This window comes from Petaurus breviceps, unplaced genomic scaffold (genome assembly GCF_028583685.1).
Source record: "Petaurus breviceps papuanus isolate PSGF00001 unplaced genomic scaffold, PetGlider_PUasm1.0 37, whole genome shotgun sequence".
NCBI classification, from domain to species: domain Eukaryota; kingdom Metazoa; phylum Chordata; class Mammalia; order Diprotodontia; family Petauridae; genus Petaurus; species Petaurus breviceps.
In genome coordinates, this window is record NW_027186296.1 from 75199262 (window position 1) to 75218786 (window position 19525).

The 19525-nt window shown below is 43.4% G+C and overlaps 2 protein-coding genes across 4 annotated transcripts; both read left to right on the forward strand.

Moving 5' to 3' along the window:
- The first annotated feature begins 482 nt into the window (after window positions 1–482).
- Window positions 483–7614, forward strand: NMB (neuromedin B). The gene is made up of 3 exons (XM_069097547.1): window positions 483–805; window positions 2286–2458; window positions 7320–7614. Exons 1-3 carry the CDS (start codon window positions 613–615, stop codon window positions 7353–7355), a joined length of 402 nt encoding a protein of 133 aa, XP_068953648.1. The 5' UTR covers window positions 483–612; the 3' UTR covers window positions 7356–7614.
- Window positions 7615–8755: 1141 nt separating this feature from the next.
- WDR73 (WD repeat domain 73) lies at window positions 8756–17686 on the forward strand. Of its 3 annotated transcripts, none has more exons than XM_069098747.1 (8): window positions 8756–8905; window positions 9440–9507; window positions 9831–9916; window positions 11923–12011; window positions 13294–13358; window positions 14384–14548; window positions 15178–15546; window positions 16881–17686. In XM_069098747.1, the coding sequence occupies exons 1-8, from the start codon at window positions 8865–8867 to the stop codon at window positions 17114–17116; spliced, it is 1119 nt and encodes a 372-aa protein (XP_068954848.1). In that variant the 5' UTR covers window positions 8756–8864; the 3' UTR covers window positions 17117–17686. The 3 variants fall into 3 exon arrangements, with proteins under 3 accessions (XP_068954848.1, XP_068954849.1, XP_068954847.1); XM_069098748.1 differs by lacking the exon at window positions 8756–8905 and adding an exon at window positions 8918–9351 and having other exon boundaries at window positions 15256–15546; XM_069098746.1 differs by lacking the exon at window positions 8756–8905 and adding an exon at window positions 8920–9351.
- The last annotated feature ends 1839 nt before the right edge of the window (window positions 17687–19525 follow it).

Genomic DNA, 19525 nt, shown 5'->3' on the forward strand with positions numbered 1-19525 from the left:
TATAACTCTCTTTATGGCCTCATTCCCTCCCACTCCAGCTTTTCAGCACCCAGTGTATGAATGATCAAAGAATCCATCAGTACACACACACACAGAGAAACACACACTTACACACACACATACACTACACTCTCTCACACACACACACTCACACACACATACACACTCACACACACACAAGTTCACAGACCTCAGTTTAAGAACCCCTGAATTCTATTTATCTATTGATTCTTTTCACAGCTAAAGAAAGGGAACCACAGGGAGGTTGAGCACCTTGTCCTAGGTCTCTCACAGCCTGTCTATGAGAGAGCGTGAATTTGAACCCAGGGTTTCTTGAGACCAGAGCCATCCCCCAGCTTTGCATCTTGCAACCTTCCTCTCAGATAGAGCTGCTTAGTCAGGGACAGGTTAACACAGATGCCCAGAAGAGCTGCAGAGGCTGGGAGAGTGTAGATAGAGATCTGTGCATTATTCATAGGGAAGACTCCACCCCCAGGGCCAGGGGACTTAAAGGGAGCTGAGGGAAGTGGGAAGGGGAGCTGGAGAGAAATCCCAGAGCAAGAGAGGGAGCAGGGGAAGCAAGTAGGCAGGGACAAGTTCTACAAGTGGCATATGGTGGGCTTTGGGTCCAAGCCAAGCATGACCTCTGAGCTGACCCGCCGACCCCTGCACCCTCGGCTCCTGAGCTGCCTGGTGTTCCTTGCTTTCCTCTCCAGCGCTTCCACACTCAGCCTGGACTTTGCAGAACATCGGAATAAAGCAGCCAAGATCAAAATCCACCCCAGAGGCAACCTCTGGGCCACAGGTACACCCTTTGGGTTTGAGGAAATGGTCTGGGGTGTCAGTTTTGTAGGGGGGGCAGGGGTGAAGGCTCTGTGAACCTCCAAATGATAATTCCCTGTCTTCCCCCTCCCACTGACCCCTCTTCCCATTTCTTCTCTGCAAGTCTCTTTTTACTCCTCCCTTTGCTAGCTTTCCTCCTTATTCTTTTCATCTGTCCCTCTGCTATTTGCTCTCAGGGCACCCATTTTTGTCCTCCCTTCTTGCTCCCTTCTTTCTCCATTTCAGTAATAATTCTGGCTCACCCTTCAGAGATTTATAAATGCCTTCAGATCTGTTCCTTCATTTGATCTTTATAATATCCCTGTGAAGGGGATCATGGGATCATAGATTCGGAACTGGAAGGAACCTTAAAGGTCATCTGGTCCAACCTTTCATATACAGATGAGGAAACAGACTCAGAGAGCATTATGACTTACTGGACCTGGAATTGATTCAAACCCAGGTCTGGTGACTCCCAGGCAAGTGTTCTCTACCAGTACAGTTGTCACCTCCATTTTATAGGAGAAGAAACCAGGACTCAGCTTGATTGACTTGCCCCAGGAGACACAGATAGCAAGGAACAGACCTAGGACTAGTCAGTCCCTTGATGCTTGGTGCTGTCTGCCTTCTTACCCTTCCAACATCCTATTCAGCAGCTTCTCTTCTCCCCAGGCCCTAAAGAGGCAGAAAAGAAATAGATTGGACCTCTCTCCTTTTCCCCATCTAGCTTTAATACCCAGAGATACTTGCACACACAAATAAACACCAAATGGGTACAGATTTAGGAAGAGATTAGCAAATACATTCACACTCCCCTATACACTGTGAGGAGGCGGAGGGCATGAAGAATTGGCTGAGGGCATTAAGAATCAGCTGAGGTTTCTTGGGTATCTCTCAGAATAGTAGAAAGGGCACTCACCAGGCTTGGAGTTAGAGGACAGCCTTTTGAAACCCAGCTCCTCTGCCTGCTCACCTGAGTGACCTTAGGTCAATGTTTTAAACTCTCTGCACCTCAGAAGTTTTTGCATTTTGTTTTTTCTTCTGTGAAATGAGGAGTTTAGACCTGATGACCTCTAAAGCCACTTCATTTTTACATCCTATGACCCTTTGGTCATTCATCCTCCGGGTACTGAAAAGCTGGGGTGGGAGGGAATAAGGCTATAAAGAAATAAATATATGTGGGGGGGGGGGGGTGGAAGGGTGGAAATCATAGCATCTCAGAGCTCTGAGGGATCTTAGAACTCAATTAGTCCATTTTGTAGACAAGAAAGTGAAACCATGGAGAAGTTTGGAAGGTTAGCTGAGTTGACCAAGGTTATCTGTCACAAAGAGGAACTGAGGTCTTCTGATCTTCAGACCAGCATTCATTCCCCTAGACCACCTTGCTCTCACTTTCCCTTTCCCCAACTTGCTCCCTTGTATCCCTTGACCTCTCCATGTCCACTTCTACATCTCATTTCCAGGCCACTTCATGGGCAAGAAGAGTGTGGAGCCCCTGGCCCTCTCATCTCCTGGGACAGCCTCTCGCATCACCCTGGAGGAAATGAAAGATCGGCTGAGTCATGAGTTGGTTAGGATCCTCCGGCTGAAGAAATCCCTGGGCATGGGCCAAGGGAGCCCTGTAGTGAGTGCCCAGGTGATCTATCCCCATCACCCTGCTCACAGCCCTAAGGACAGAAGAGAAGTGTGGTCAGGGAGGAGGGTGAATATTTGGTGATGACATGGCAGGCTCAGACCTATATTCCTGGGTGCCCTTCCTGTAACAGGGAAGGAGGGATGAAGGTGCTCCCTACTGTAGGGTCTCAATCATCCCAACTCAGTTAACTCCATTCTCCGGCTCCCAGAGCTGGAGGCTTTGCTGCAATGAGTTTGTAGCTGTAAGCACAGGCATCTCTTTCCCTTCTCACTGTGAGAATCTAGCTCTCTCAAAGGAAAGTCATTTAATATTTATTTCCCTCTCAGGGTGAGCTGAGCACCCTTCTAGGGATACTGCAGCTATGGCAGGGCAAAAAGATTTAAAAGATAGGCATCATCAGCAAACACCTGGAAATCGGAAGGGGGAGGTCTGTCAGTCTGTCCTTGTCCAGTATTTCCCACTCTTGTGCCTCTCTCTTTAGCTTTCTCCACCCTATTCAATCTAGCCAAATCTACTATGTGAAAATACCTCACATTTATGCAGAAGTTTACCATTACAAAGGACTTCATGGACATTTCTTGTACAGGCTGCCGGGTAACACAATGGATAGGGCACTGGGTCTAGAGTCAGGAAGACCAGAGTTCAAATCTAGACACACACTTGCTCTGTTTCAGTTTCTTCTGCTGAAAATGGGGATAATGATAGCACCTACCTTTAACAGTTGTTGTGAAGATAAAATGACATTATATTTGCACAAAGCTTAGCACTTCTTGGCACATAGTAGGTGTTTAATAAACGATTGTTTCCCATTCCCACTCCTCCATCTCAACAACTCTAAGAAGTAGATGGTATAAGTATTATTTATTATTATTTATTCCCATTTTCCACATGAGGAACCTGTGATTTAAAAAGATTAGTAAGTGGTGGAGCCAGAACTGGAATCCTAGCTTTCTGACTTTTTGCCCAATATTCTATCATTAATATTAATAGCTCATGTTTATATAACATTTTGCAATTCACAGAGCACTTTACAAATATTAGCAGAGCCCTGGACTTGTAGTGAGGATGAATTGAGTTTGAATCCTAACTCAGATACTTATTATCTGTGTGACCCTGGTGAAGGCTCTTAATCTTACCTAAGCCTCAGTTTCCTTATCTGTAAAATAGTGATGATAGAATCTACCTAATAGGATTGGTGTGAGAATCAAATGAGGTAATATGTGTAAAACACCATGTGAGCCTTAAAATGGCAAACAGAGTGTCCCAAAAGCCTTGGTGAAGTTTTATTAGCATGTAAGCTTTTATAGCTTAGTGGAGTTGTAAGCTTTAATAACTTAAAGCTGCACTAAGACTTTTAGGACACCCTATATACATATCAACTGTTATTATTTGAGCCATAGGACAACTCTATGAGGTAGGGAGTTCAAGTATTGTTATGCTCATTTTGTAGAGGAGGAAACTGAAGCTGAGTAACCTGACCTAGGTCCTTTGATTGCAAATCCAGTGATCTTTTGCCTTTCTAAAATTGTGTCTGTGGTTTTAGAAAACCTGTTATCTACTATGAAAACTAGAGGTAATATCTAATGCCGCTTAAGCCTGTAACATATAGCCAATTTTAATATTGGCCTACATAAGGTATAATTGGGAATATTATATTTGCTTCTTCTTTTGCTACCAAAAATAACCCACATTAAGTCTAAAACTAAATATCAATCCTTTTTTGGGAGTAACCACTCCAATTTTTCCATTTGTCAACATTTATAAATTCAATTCAACAAGCATTTATTAAGTATTCACTGGGTGCTGGGGATACAATGGTAAAATTAAATTAAATTAAAATCTCCTCAAATAGCTCATGTTCCTTGGAACATATTCAATTTCCTTTCAAATCTACAATTAATTATTGAAGACCTATTATGTATAAGGTACTGTGCTAGGCATTGTGAGGAATATAAAGGTGAATTAGATACCACCTCCATCTTCCATAGATCATCAAATCATAGGCTGCTATTAATTAGAAAGAACTATAGGGATCATCTATTCCAACCTCTTGATTTTGCAGATAAGGAGACTGAGGCCTAGGATGTTTAGTTGACTTGAGATCACACAATGAATTAGTGGCAGAGGCAAGATGGGAACCTTTGATTGTGTATAAAATTCTAGGTCCTTAACTCCCTGAGACTACCCAATGTCCCCATTACAGCAGCAATGTCTATACTGGCCCTGTGCTCCTTAGGATTTTGTCCCTGGGATACTAGGCAAGGAGAATAATATTATCCTTTGGCCAGGCAAGTCACTGCTATGTGGTCTCTCCCCAGTTTGATCCCATAATAATTTATCAAGCATGTGCTAGTACAAGGTATTGTGCTTGGATCCTGGGGATACAGAGACTATATAGTTCCTGCCTTCAGGGAGTTTACATTCCGTTGGAGAGCAGGAAGTTAATTTTCTACCTTTCATAGTCATAAAAAGGATCCCAGGATCTAGCCCAGAGTCATGTTTGTGGCTATAGAGCAGAAGGATGGAATAACCCCAGACTAAGCATGGCATAAATTCATAACAGTTTGATATAGAACCACTTATAAAAGGAAGGAAGGCAGGACGGAAAGAAGCTTTTTTTTTTTTATTTTGGAAGGGGGGAAGGCAGGGCAATTGGGGTTAAGTGACTTGCCCAAAGTCACATGGCTAGTAAGTGTTAAATGTCTGAGGCCCGATCTGAACTCAGGTCCTCCTGGCTTCATGGTCTGTGTTCTATTCACTGTGCCTCCTAGCGGCCCCAAGAAGCATTTATTAAGAGATAGACTGCTAGGTGCCAGGCATTGCACTAAAAACTCTTCACAAATATGATTTCATTCCAACCTCACAACAGCGCTAGGAGGTTGGTGCTCTTTGTTCGTTCCATTTTGTTGTTGCTGTTGAGTCATTTCGGTTGTGTCTGACTCTTCACGATCCTATCTGGGGTTTTCTTGCAAAGATACTGGAGTGGTTTGCCATTTCGTTCTCCAGCTCATTTTACAGATGAGGAAACTGAGGTAAACAGGGTTAAGTGACTTCCCCAGGGTCACACAGATAGTAAGTGTCTGAGGCCAGAATTGAACACAGGTCTTCCTGACCTGGCACTCCTCTATCCACTGTGCCACCACCTAGCTGCTATTCCTGTTTTACAGTTGAGACAAACAGAGATTAAGTGACTTACCCAGGGTCACACAGCTACTAAATGTCTGAGGTTGGATTTGAACTCAGGTCTTCTCTATTCCAAGTCCAGTGTTCTATCCACTGTCCAGCCTCCTCTTTTTGTCTTTTTAACTGATGAAGAAACTGAGATTCAGAGAGATTATGTCCAACTTGCTGAAAGTTACACAAGCAGTAAAGTAGCAGATTCGAGTTTCAAATCCAAGTCGAAAATGAATGAATGGTTTGTTAAACACTTACCATGTGCATAGCACTATGCTAAATGCTAGAAATACAGTAGGAAGGTCAGGGAGCTCACGTTCTAATAGGAGAGACAACACATACATGGAATATTTCAGCTGTGAGTCAGATGGAAAAGTCCCATGGTTCTTGGGGCTCTTTAATGTCATTCCCACTAATAAAATCATATTGGTTTCTGATGATGAACTATTTGAGAGCACCAAGGAATCTGGTGGCAAAAGCTTTCTTTTCTGCATCTTCAGTAGTTGAGGCTGTGGCACCCGCAGGAGCAGTTACCATGCTGTATCTCCACAGCAGTTGCTTCCCAGGATGATGGCTGAGGGCAATGGGCTGGAAGCAGGTCTGGTGGTTTATAGGGCAATGATACTTGGGGTTAGGGTCCTGGGTTGTCTCCATCAGGGTCTAAGAGGAGATGAGATGGTGGTTTAGGTAGGGAGTTTGGGATTTAAATAGCCTGGCATATACTGCCTCCTCTCTTGCCCTCAAAGTACCTTGCTGCCTCAGCTGGCCCATCTGAAGTTGAAAATACCTGAATCCAGTGTTTTTCCATCAGTCCACATTACCTTTCATTTCACTGCTTCTATCTCTCTCTATCTCTGTCTCTCCAGAATGCCTTAATGGGGAGTAAGGGGAGGAGAGGGGTGAAGAGTGAGGGGAGGGGAGGGTTGGGGAATGAGGCTTGGGTTGGTTTAGATATGCAGGGTAATTTTGTTATACTGCATGAATGGTCTGTAGACTATGTACAGCCTAAGTCCATACCTTTGTAGAAAATTGAATAGAGATTAGTTTATTCTTCTTTAATCATTCCTTTTGCTCACTTCACAAATAAGGGCAAGGAGAGAAATAGTACTCAACTCCTCTTGGGTCTGTAGAAATGAGAATTCTGGGTAAAATTCTGAGTAAAACTCAAGAAGGTTTCAAGAAGAAAGTTACCAGCAAAATGGCCCCATCTCTTTGCTGTGTCTCCTTCCAAAGTTCTAGCCCAGGGATGGGGAAACTGTAGTCTTGAGGCTATATGTGGCTCTCTAGATCAAGTGTGGCCCTTTGACTGAGTCCATGTTTTACAGAACAAATTGTTTTATCAAGGGGATTTGTTCTGTGAAGTTTGCCTAGCCTAGCCTCTTTACTTTGAGGGACACAATTCTCCCCTACAGAGTTATTTATCCATCCCCTTCCCCTCCTGATGACTGATAGGTGGGGCTGGTAGAATGCTCCAAGGCACAATTCTCTCTTTTTTTTTTTTTTTTTGCTTTTTTGGAGGGCAATTGGTGTTAAGTGACTTGCCCAAGGTCACAAGCTAGTATTTGTGTTAAGTGTCTGAGGTCTGATTTGAATTCAGGTCCTCCTGATTCCAGGGCCAGTGCTCTATTCACTGCGCCACCTAGCTGCCCTGAAGGCACAATTCTTGATATCATTTTCTCCTCCCTAGGACCTATGGATGCTGATTCAGCAGCTGAAGAAGTAGTCAAGTCACCAAGCTATGGCTTGGACTATACAGACCATGCAGCTGTCTGGAGTTCAGAGCATGGCCATCAGGGGCTCCTGCCAGTCTGATGAAGAGTAATTCCAGTCCTTTGTTGTTGCTACAACATTGCTATAATCTTTGATTGAAGTCACTCACTGTTATCACTGTTCTTCAAGACACAAATGATGTCTCTTCTGTATATTTTTTTTTCCTGTATCCTTCCTGAGGTTGTGAATAAAACCTTATTCTTTGCACAGAATGTGTGGGCCATTCCTGTGGGAATCTCACTAATGGGGTGAGGGAGAGAGGGTGTGAGATAAGAAGAGGTCGGCTCCAAATGAGGCCATGGCTTTTTTAAGACAGACTGATTCCTGTGCTTCCCACTTCTTCACTCTCCTAACTATGGCTTGCTGGGAAACTTGGTCTTTGATTCTCCCTGTCTAGGACATTCCCTATAGAAGAATGCTGTTCTCCTGTGCCTTGTGGACTCCATGGCAACCAGAATGGTCCTTCTGATGAGGAATGAAGGGTGGTGTCAGTCAGCCAAAAAGCATTTATATACTATGTACCAGGCACTTTGATAAGCTCTGACATGCTCCATCCCACCCTTATGGCCTTAGTGGCCAGTCCACTCTCCCCTCAGCAGTCAGGCTCGGTCTGTATTGACAGATAGGTCTTGAGAAAAGTAAAGTTTGTGGAATAATAGAAGGGACACTCCCAGGCAGGAGAGTAAGGGTTCTTCTGGCCCTCCAGTCTCCAGACACTCACTGCAAGTATAAACTTGGTGAAGGAAATAGCAAACCTCTCCAGTATGTTTGCCTAGAAAACCCCATGGACAAGTTGCTCCACAACGTCATCAAGGTTGGACACGACTGAACAACAAAGAAGGGATGTCCCAATGGGAGTCAATTGGTCTGTTTTCATTCTAGCTCTGCCCCACATTGTGTGATGGTGAGCAGGTCATTTCCCCTCACTGACTGTGGATATATATTTCTCCACCCTGAGCCTCAGTTTCCCCACCTGCAAAATAAGAGGGTTGGACCACGTGATCCCTAAAGTCCCTTTAACATTCCAAGATTTAATGAACTGAGGCAAAGTGATCCAATCCTAAATGTGGAATCGAGTGCCAATGGCTCTGCCACCTTAACAATCTTGTGACCTTCTCAGTTGATTCAGTTTATATGATGGGGTTGGAACACGAGGTGACCTCTGACGTTCTAAATGCTAGGACTTTTGCAGTCCAGTGAAGGCCAGGTTCCCTGACCCAGATCGTTTGACTTCTCCAGGGGAGGGCCCACTTGGAGGCCACACCCCTTGGCATCCCGGGTCTCTCCTCCCCTCCCCACGTAGGCGTCGCTCACTTTCTCGGCGCTCCTCGGGTCCCCGGCTAGGGAACGAGGGGGGCGGAGTTAGGACCAGCTGGCGGGGCCACGCGCACGCCCTTACGTCTCCTCCTGAGCATCAGCGTTCGCAAGTGCGGGCAGGAAGCTTCTGTAGGCTTCGGGGAGCATGGACGAGGCTGCAGATTGGCTCGTGGACTCTCTACGCTTGTAAACCGGGAAGGGGAGCGGGCGGAGCGGGGCGGTAGGACAGCGGCGTCCGGAGCTGGCCGAGAAGCCCTAGGGAAAGTGTGGCGGGACCAGGCGGACTCTGGCCGCCTTTCCTCCGCGTGGGCCGAGAGGGCAGACGGCCCCCGCCTCGGGTCTCTGATCCGACTCAGGGGGGCAGTTACTTCTCACCAAGTCACCCCCTGAGCCTCAACTTGCCTATCTTGTACGATGGACATAAAATAAAGTCCTGCCGGGCGCTGATGGGAGAAAAGCACTTTGTAGACTTGAGGTTAATGGCGGGGAAAGTGCATAAAGCTAATAATAACCAGAGAAACACAGTAGTTAGTATTTATAATGAGGTTTGTAAGTGCTGCCCTCGGGCTTATCCTGGGAGGAAATCAGATTCAACTGAAAGGGCCTGTTATTGGGCACAAAACTAAGAAAAGGTAGACCTGGCGCTTGAACGAACCTAGGTCTTCTGACAGCACACAGTATGCTTTTTGCAGCATCATGTTGCTGTTTGTTTTCATTTAGGTACCGAGATCTCCATGCATTTGAGCTGCCGGGTCCCACCAGAGTCCTCGAGTGGACTGATAACCAAGGTGACCTTACACCCCTTTGCCCACCGACGGAATAAGCCGCCATTAGGTACTCTCCTAAAGGAACCGGGAGGTGCTGGTTGCCTGCCTAGACAACCGGTTGCAAAGACCCAGTTTCCTGACCATTGGCGTGTATTAGAAGCAGTTTCATGCTGTTCCATTTATAATACCGGTGTTTTCTATCCCTGGCTACTGTATGTCCTGCTGGGCAATGTTATGATGGAGTGGCTGCCCCTATTCAAAATTTTCAGGATGTGGAGGGTGTTTCTGTACTTAGCTTTGGTCTAGAAAATATGTTTGCTGACATTTTTTGTTTTGCCTTATAGGAGTCTATGTTGCAGGCTGTGAAAATCACAAAAGAAATGAAGTGCTGCATCTTCTTTTACCACCCAAACTCTGTGCTGAAAACCAGGTATATTGGAACTGCTGCTTCACCTCCAAAATGATTGTAGAAGTAGAGGGTAGCCTTTAGGGCCTGAATGAATGAAAAAGTCTTTATTAAGTGATTTACTGTGTGTACCAGGCACTCCACTAAATGCTGGGTATACAAATATAAAAAGCAAGATGAGTCTGCCCTTAAGTAGCTTACATTCTAATAGGGGAAGACAACACATAATATAGGGGAGAGGTATTTTGGTCTGGGAAATTGATAGGATAATGAGTGGAGCTATAGGGAATTAATTGAAAGTCTTTACGAGAGCTTGAAGTAGAAGGTTGGAAAGAAGGGTCATAAAGCATGAATATATTGGAGAGCAAGGGTTGGGTCCAGCCTAGAGATAAAGAAGTCTCTAGTTAGGAGCTAAAGGCTCCAGGGTGAAAGCTGGAACAAGGAGGGATGGAATGAAGATGGATGTGAATAGGGATGGTCAGTAAGTATCTATGAAGACCTGGAGGATATTTGTTCCCAGATTCAGTCTGTCCTGTCCTAGATGTCCATTCATTATCCCAGTCTAGGCCTAATAATGAAATCCTTCTGAACTGGGCCTGCAGACCCAGATTTTCTTCCTCATGGCATTCTCACATATATCCTATTCCCATCTTGGAAGGACCCATCTTGTGGGGAGAATGGTGTATAACTGTCTTTTTATCCAGTTAATCAGTTGCTTTTCCTCCAACTTTGGGAAATACAGAGTTAGGGACTCAAGGATAGTACTGATGTGTGTATATTTTGCCTTTTCAGTAATAGTGAAGGCAACTCTAATTCTAGACAACTGGTACAAGCAACAGCAACAATGAAATGATTAGCTCCATACATTCTGTGAGCCAGTGACACATTGCTCTTTCTTATTGTTGGTATTTCTTCTATGTGACTCTCCATCCCCTGGCTCTGTACCTTTTTACTAGCTGTCCCCTATGCCTGGAATGTTCTCCCTCCGTATTTCCAACTTCTAGCTTCCTTCAAGATAACTCAAACCCCATCATCTTTTGAAAGAGGCCTTTCTTACTCTTCTTTGTCCCTTCCCCTTCACACACACAGTAAAATTTCCTCTGAAATTACATCATCTCTTTCTCTTCCTCCATCTGTTTCTGTCTGTCTCTGTTTCTCTGTAGGCAGACAGATGGATAGATTGATCTTGTATGTACATAGTTGTTTGCATGCTGGGTCCCACATTAGAATGTGAATTCTTTGAAATCAGAGACTGTATTTTTCAGTTTCTTATTGATTGATTCCCAAGTAACATTGCATTATGGATTGTCCCCAAATGTTTCAGTGTAGGTTGGGCTGTAAGCTTTTACAGTGACATTAATAAGGTAGAGCTGGTCATATTAGCTTGCTATATGTACCATTTTTCTGTGATAACAGCAATTGGCCCACTAATTCTACAAGGCTATCAAGAGCAGGATTTGGAATATAAGGTTCATACTACAGCAGAAAGGGCTGGGGAAATGATTTAGCTGGATGTGAAACAAAGAACTCTTCATGTGTTTTTTCAAGGGCAAGAGAGACAAGCAGTACAACTTACAGCATACTTGAAAGTTTTCATACTAATTAGCCATTTACTATCACCCAGGCAGCTCTCTTAGCTCTCTTTGACTCCTCAAACCCTCAGCTGTGTTACCATTTCTCGATGTGTGATGAGGTCACAAAATCAGACTCCTCCCCGACCCTGGGGTGGGGGGCTCCCCAACCCTTAGCTGCATTTATCTGTTAGACTGACCTTCTCCTTCTAGCCATAACTTTCCCCATTTCTTACTTTTATTTAGCATTCCACTCTGAGACTTAAGGGTTTCCCTACCTACCAGCAGAAACCTCTGATAAGACGTCTTGGGGAAAAGGCAGGGAATAAAGTAGCAGTAATCTTTCTCCAGATATGCACATTCTCCTTATTTGTGTGAGCTTATTGATGTCATGGAATTCATCTGTAAGAAGCATCCAAAAGCCAGGGAGTAGTTAATTGACTTTTATTTGTGTTTTAGGGTTTGTGCCCAGAAAGAGATTTCAGGATGAAACATGGGGGATTTTCAGACAGACCTGTCTACAACCTGAAGCATGTGCCAGAGACCAGGTATAAACCAATTCTGTGCCCCAGATAATTTAATTCTTCTAAAAATGGTTTATTGATGCATTTTGTTTTTTATATCAGTCATTTCTAGATATAACCCCATCCTTGAAACAAATAAAAACAGTTAAGCAAAACCACCTGGTACCTTTAACAACATACACAGCATTCAGTGCTCATATTTCCCTACCTCTGTACCAAAAGAAGGGAAGGGACAGAGGTGACAATATAATTCTTGTCAAAGTAGAGCTTGAAAAAATGAGGTGTTTGTGTGTATGTCCCCTCTATGCTTTTGCTACTCCTTTCCCCATGGCTTCCTTCCCCAATAAAAACAATAGAAAAATAGGACCATTGGTAAAACTAGAACCTTGGTCAAAACGAAACAACAAAGGTTGCCCTCTCCCCCCCCCCCCCCCCCCTCTTCCCTCCCCCCTCTCCCTTTCTCTATCTCTCTCCCCCCTCCCTCTTACACACACACACACACACACACACACACACACACACACACACACACACATACACACACATACACTTAACTGATTTAATAGAATCTAGATGTTCATTAGAGAATGAATGCAGGACAGAAGGGAGTGAAAGACTATAAAGACATACTTAAGGAGCAGAAAAGAGAGCCATGGTAGGCTATTGGAGATAAAGATTGAGAAAACATTTATAGCAAAGTTTGTCTGACCGGCTCATTTTGTAGATTAAGAGATTTTCTCGGTCCTGTTCAATGGTGATTTTATTGTGCATGTGGATTTTTACCTTTTTAGAAAAGTTAATATGGTGGAAAGAGGAGTGGACTGGAGATTATGCTTCTAGTCCCAGCACTGTCCCTACTTGACTACGAGACCTTCAATAGGTCACTTTAACGCTGCACTAAAGTTTCTTTACCTCTACAAAAGAGAATTGGATTAATTGATCACTAATGTCTTGGGGCAGCTTTGTGGCAGAATGGATAGAGAAAACTCATCTTCCTGACTTCAAATCTGGCCTCAGACACTTACTAGGTGTGTGATCCTGGGCAAGTCATTTAACCTTGTTGGCTTCAGTTTCTTCATCTGTAAAATGAGCTGGAGAAAGAAATGGCAAACCACTTCAGTGGCCAAGAAAACCGCAAATGGGATCGTGAAGAGTCAACACAACTCAACAACAATGTCTGCTGTCTAAAATTTTGAGATTTTAAGAAGTGCATTAAGAGCAACTCTGGATTATATGGGTCAAGAAGTCAAATAGGATGAAAGGGACAAGCTATAGAGCCTGACATATCTCCACTTGCTTTCCATAGGCTGCTGGTAACAAGTGGCCCACCTGGTGATTCTCTACAGGTGTGGCAAGTTGCAGAAGATAGTGGTAAGTGATTTCTTCAAATAAGATCATGTAAAATAAGGGCTGATATTGCTATAAAACTTTATAATTTTACAAAGCATCTTATAACATCCCTATGGAATAGGTCATAGAGATAATATTTCCATTTAATAGATAAGGAAACTGAGACTCAAAGATGGTATGTGATTTGCTCCAATTATGCAAGAAGTGATGGGGCCAGGGCTAGAACCCAGGTTTTTGTTGTTTGTTTTTTTGTTTTTACTATGAGGCTAGTGTTCTTTTTACTATACCACACTACCTGTCTTCCCAACATGGATGATTTTCATATTTTTCTTCTTTACTGATTTGATGGTATGAAGTGAAACTTCAGAGTTGATTTAATTTGTATTTCTCTTACTAATGATTTGGATACTGCTCAATCTTCCTTGCTGCCATCAAATTTCTGTGCCTGTCACTCTGGCTGTTGTATTTCTTTCTTTCTTTTTTTTTGGAGGGGGGAAGGTAGAGCAATTGGGGCTAAGTGATTTGCCCAAGGTCAGTTTTGTGTTAAGTGTCTGAGGCCGGATTTGAACTCAGGTCCTCCTGACTCCAGGGCTGGTGCTCTATTCACTGCACCACCTAGCTGCCACCCCTACCTATTATATTTCAACTTTTTTCTATTTCATTGCTAGAATTCAATTCAGATCACCAAGTAGGTATATACATACCCTGTCCTTAGCATGCTTTCTGAAACTTAGCCTTTGCCCACAGCTTCCATAATCATGGGGAAAGAATAGGTTATGCTACCTCCAGAATGATTGATATCTAATCCAGCTCAGATGTCTGAGGGGTCCTTGAACATGTATATATCTCCAGAGAAGGAGACAGTCAGCATACTCTTCCTTGGCAATCTTTCCCATTGTTTATCATCACTGTCAAGACCTTCCTTACACTTTATTTTTATCTAAACCATTTCTGTTAAAAATTATCCCTTGTTTTCTTTAGCATGTTAAATATGAAAGTGTTCCAGTATAGTAATCTTTGTTGATATTTTGTTTTTTTTCCTCTAGATATAATTAAAGCTGTAAGTACCATCGCTATACATGGGGCAAAAAGTAGCCTCTGGCCCAAGATTGCAGTCCTTGTTTCTAAGGTTCCCAAAGTCCTCCATGGGGCCAGGGTCAGTGACCTGCACGTTACTGAGCTGGAGTCCCAGAAGACTCTCTCCATGTCAGGTACTGAAATGATATTCTCACCCTGCATCTGTCTCCCAAATAGAGCTACCAGTCCCTTATTTAATTTACTAATCCCTGTCTTTCTATGGCAGTCCTCCTTCATAGTGCTCAAAACACTTCATGAAACTGATGTCCTTCATGCTTGTCCAATTATAGAATGAAATACAATGTAGTACAGAGGAAAGAACTTTGGATTTGTAGTCAGAGAACCTGCATTCAAATCCTGGGGCTCTGCTTCTTACTCCCTACTTTGGGCAAGTCACTTTAAACTCCCTGTGCCTCTTTTTCTTAATCTGTAAAATTAACTACCTGGATTAATTCATCTTCCAAAGTCCCTTCCAGTTTTAAATCTATGATCCAGCTACTTTCTTTCCACTTTGTCCCCAAAAGACTTTTGATTCATCCTTGCCAGAGAAAGTGTGCCCGCTGCCGGGGTGTCCTTTTTATGAGAGGCTAGTACTGAGGGCCCTTCTTATCCTAAACACCAGGTCTGTGTTTTATAGGTCACTAGAAGGGAGAATCTGTTTTTATCCTCTCAGCTCATGAGTGTCAAAATCGAGGTGGGCACGTGACTTGCTGCCATTCAACAGCATATCCCCTGAGTTTTCTTTCTCATTTTGGTCTTCCAGGTAGGAGTGACAGTGAAGAAGAGATAAGTAGCTTACAGGTCTTAGATGCAGATACGTTTGTCTTCTGCTGTGCTTCAGGACGACTGGGGCTTGTGGACATCCGCCAGAAGCTGTGTGACTCAAAGAGGGTTGCCTCAAACCTGGGGCTTGGTGGAGAGTGGTGGTATGCTGCAGTTCAAACCAGTGGACATGGGCCAGGCCCGACCATTGCCAGTCTGTCCTCAAATGGGCAGCTTCAGCTCACAGACCTGAGGGACCTTGACCATCCAGTGACAACAGTGCAGTGCTCAGTTTCTAGGCCCAGCCCAGACTGGGAGTTGCTGAGAGTAACTTGGGCTCCTTCACTAGATGGCTATTTAGCCATTTCAGGTAACTCTGAGCCTTCATATCTGTCTTCTCTTTATTTCTTAGGTGATTCCTTAAGCTTCTAGTTTCACATTCAGTTTGCCCCTGAGAGTTAAAATTTACCCATCAAGAACTCTCCAATTAATCCACCAACCAACCATTTAAAAAAAAAATAGCCAGCCTTCAAAGGAACTAGGGAACATGGGAGTGGCAGGAGGATTGTCCTCAGCTTTATGATCTCTGGGGTCCTAGGTCTGCTAGGTACTGGAGATGACCTAGTGCCTGTGTGTGTGTTTGTGTGTGTACATGTGTATATGTCCAGGTCTGATCCAGAAGCTGTGTGGTCTTAAGCTAGTAAAACTTCTAAGCTCTTAAGATATAATAGCTTCAAATTGCACTAAGGCTTTTGGAAAACCCTATCTGTGTATGTATATGACTTGGCTATGAGGCTTGCTATAATCTCTGGGAGGTAGGTTCATGTCTTTTCTCTTTACACTCTAGGGTTTGTTTTTGTTTTTGTTGTTTTCCATAAGGGTCCTTATTTTTCTTAACTGTTAGAGAGGAGTTAGAGGCTGACAGATATCTTGATTCCAGGTTCAGTATATTCTCTGTTGTACTGAATGTTCTGAGTCATAGGTATGGTCAGCAGCTTTTCCAGTTTTGTTTTTTTTGTGTGTTTTTTGGGGGAGGGGAGGGCAATTGGGGTTAAGTGATTTGCCCAAGGTCACACGACTAATAAGTGTTAAGTGTCTGAGGCGGGACTAGAACTCAGGTTGTCCTGACTCCAAGGCCAGTGCTCTATTCACTGCAGCACCTAGCTGCCCCAACTTTTCCAGTTTTAAAATAATCCAGTCTTAAAAGGCATACATGCCGTGAAGATGTTATTTGAGTATTTATTGGGCCATCATTGTAGTTTTTCACTTCCTTCTTTTTTGTGGTCCATGTATTAGTCATAAGAGGCAGCTTGATGTAGTGGAAGGAACATTGTTGAATAAGGAGTCAAGAGACTGGATTTTGGTACTGGTCCTGCCACCATCTTACTGGATAACTTTAGGGCAATCAGTGAACATTTGGGCCTTAGTCCTATTCTTTGGAGGAGGGGGAGGCTGCATTAGAAGTTCTTTTGAGCCCTGGCTTTTTGTTGCATTAATGTGTGAAAGAATTTTCAGACAGCTCTGATGTACTTGGTGAGATTACTAACTACCTTGATTTAGAGAAGATGATAACATGCATTTTAGGAAATCTTTCAGTTTTAAATTCAGCATCTCTTGGCTAGCTTTATGTCATGGAAAAATTTTGAGGAAAGCCTAATATTGTTTTGCCTGGTTTGTTTATTAAATCTCTTCTGTGTTCATTAGGTTTTGATGGGACTGTCCAGATCTATGATACCACATCCTGGGAGAGAAATGGGAGCCATGTAGAACCACTCTTTATTCATAAAGGACATCTTTTCATGGACGGGACTGAGAAGGATGTGCTTTCATTGGTCACCACACATTCCTGGCACCCCAGCAAACCAAGGACATTATTGTCTGCAGCAGTTGATGCATCTTTGCATGTGTGGGATTGGATGGATCCTTGCAGCTCCTGCTGATCCCAGTCAAAGGAAGGAACAGAACCAGACATTCCCATGTTACTGGTGTGAGCTCACTTCCTGTGTTGTAAAGATTGAAATGGAAGGCCTATAAACCTCATCTCTATACGTAAGGGACAAGTATTCTAAGATCCTGTTTGGCAGCTATGAGGGATTTGGTTTATTTTTCTTGAAATCAAGACAAAGGACAGTGGTTTACATGGCCCTGCTAGGAAGCTAGAGGCTTTAAACCTATCTGTCCATCCCTGCCCATTGGCCTAAGCAAGAGCAGCAGTGTGCCATGAGAAGTATACAGTAAATGGATGTAAATCCTTGTACGTCAGGGGTCTACAGTAGGAAGATTATAATATGTTAGTGGATCTGGAAAAGTAGTGGTCTTATCTAGCTGTCAAGTTTCTCTTTCTTCCCCCAAACCCCTGGTAGGCACCACCCTACAATACCCTCTCTTCACTATATGCCCCTCCTGTGGCTTGCCAGAATTCCCCTGCCTAGGGTCAGGTACTTATCATTTTACCCCTTTGTTATTTGATTGGGTGGCACTCTCTGTAATAAACTTCTCTTGTCACATTATTTTTGTTACTTTGAAAGCTCAGTGGTTTCATTGGTATGGGTACTCCTGCCACTGATCATATGTGTCTTGGCATTTTATTCTTTGTAATTCTTGACCATATTTTCCCTAGTATATCCCACAGAGGATCTAACATGTTCAAGGCCTTCCTTTTTATAATTCAGGTATTACCAATATGCCATTTGGCACCATTCAACTCTTTCTTATTTTCCATATGTGACCAGGCCACCTCCAGTTATATTTGTTCTTGATCATAATGTGCATGACATTTTTTGCATACAAATTATTGTTAGTAAGTAACTTAAGCTTATAGCTACAATGTGTCTTTCTGTTTTACTAATTGTTGTTATTCTGATTTTTTTTTCCAGTGGGCAAAATTTCTGTCCCCATGGACTTGAGAAATTTTTCTGTGTGAAGGAAATTTCATTTTCTTTTTTTTCTTAGTCATATGTTTTGGGGACCTTCCATGAGGGCTTTGTAATGCAGGTTGTTGGAAAGATCAACCCATGACACAGGCCCTTTGATTGTTGGCATATACCCTGTTGTCTGGGTAGACCTCCTTCCAAAGCTCATCTGAAATCATAATATCTGGAAAAACCAAAGGTTTACCAGTGAGGATGGTCAAGATTTCACCAGTTTCATTGTAGTAGCATAAAGCTTCTTCACAACTTGGGAATTTTGTTGTGGATTCCAATTTAATTAGAGCTTGGTGGTTGGTCCTGGAGGGGATAGGGGTCTTTGAAGCTGTTTGGAATCAACTGTTGCTGAGGGGTGTGTAGGCCTTTGGGTTCAGGAGGTATTTCAGATGGTTGAGCACTTCCAGAATCTTCAATATTGGAAATGGGATTGGGTATCTTCCTTGTATTTGGAATCTGTGAGTTCCTTTTGTTCTTCTGGTATGTCTGCCAACTGGAGGGGTTTATCCTTAAAATACTCATCTAAGTCAGTAGGGCTCAGGGGTGTGCCTTCAGCTTCACTTCCAGCTATTGGGAGGATGGAGTAACTTTTTTGAAATAAAGGTGGTAGTGACTGAAGGTTGGTGGATGGTGGCGTGGATGGTGTCACCAGAGAAATTGATGTTTTAAAGCTTGTGGGTCTGATCAATTGTAATTCTGTTATAGGGTGAGTCACAGTCTTTCCTAGTAATTCAGTTCTTTGTTGAACCAATGATGGGCTCTTTTCTTGTTCTCCTGTGGGTTTTGGGGGCCAGTTGCACTCTTAAGTTTTTCAAGTAAGTCTTGTCTAGCTTTGGCAGTCTCCCTTTACTGGTGTATGTTGATCTCATTCTTCTGCTGGTGGAACTCTGAGATGATTTCTTCATCTTCCTTTGCAGGCTTCAGATGTTTGACTTCCAGCATTTCTTGGTGACACTGGCACTTGCTCTTACCTTTGTGTGCTGACTCCCTGAGAGCTTGGTATCTCCCATCCAGGTTTACTCCTATAAGTGTGTTCCCATGGGTGGAAGCCACACCTATTGCAAATGCAGAAAGTTGTGAAAATAATCTTGTGTTCAAGTTGTTTACTCTAGCCAGGTTTAGAAGTCTGGCAAGGGGAATAGATTCCATAACTGGATATTTTTTTTGACACTACTCCAGAAGCCATTGTAACGTTAATGGGATGTAAGATCTTCCTGCCCATTAATCGGCCTCATGTGGAGCCCATTAAGGGAAGCTTGCTTAGGGGAGGCTTGCTGGTAGGAAGGCTTTCACACCTTTTTTTAATTTCTAATTAGGCACTGAGTCATGAGGGTTGTGATGTCTTCTGCCTCTGAGAAATGTATGTATACTCTGAGTTGGTATTTTGCCTTGGGGACTTTCTTATAAGAAGGATCTGGTGATTCC

What these genes read in the sequence shown, in the direction of transcription:
- NMB (XM_069097547.1), top strand. Translation starts at nt 613, where the DNA reads ATGGTGGGCTTTGGGTCCAAGCCAAGCATGACCTCTGAGCTGACCCGC. An exon ending in AGGCAACCTCTGGGCCACAG is followed by an intron (nt 806 to 2,285) that starts GTACACCCTTTG and finishes TCTCATTTCCAG; the next exon opens with GCCACTTCATGGGCAAGAAG. An exon ending in GCCCTGTAGTGAGTGCCCAG is followed by an intron (nt 2,459 to 7,319) that starts GTGATCTATCCC and finishes TCTCCTCCCTAG; the next exon opens with GACCTATGGATGCTGATTCA.
- WDR73 (XM_069098746.1), top strand. Translation starts at nt 9,260, where the DNA reads ATGAGGTTTGTAAGTGCTGCCCTCGGGCTTATCCTGGGAGGAAATCAG. An exon ending in CGAGTGGACTGATAACCAAG is followed by an intron (nt 9,508 to 9,830) that starts GTGACCTTACAC and finishes TTTGCCTTATAG; the next exon opens with GAGTCTATGTTGCAGGCTGT. An exon ending in GAAGACTCTCTCCATGTCAG is followed by an intron (nt 14,549 to 15,177) that starts GTACTGAAATGA and finishes TTGGTCTTCCAG; the next exon opens with GTAGGAGTGACAGTGAAGAA.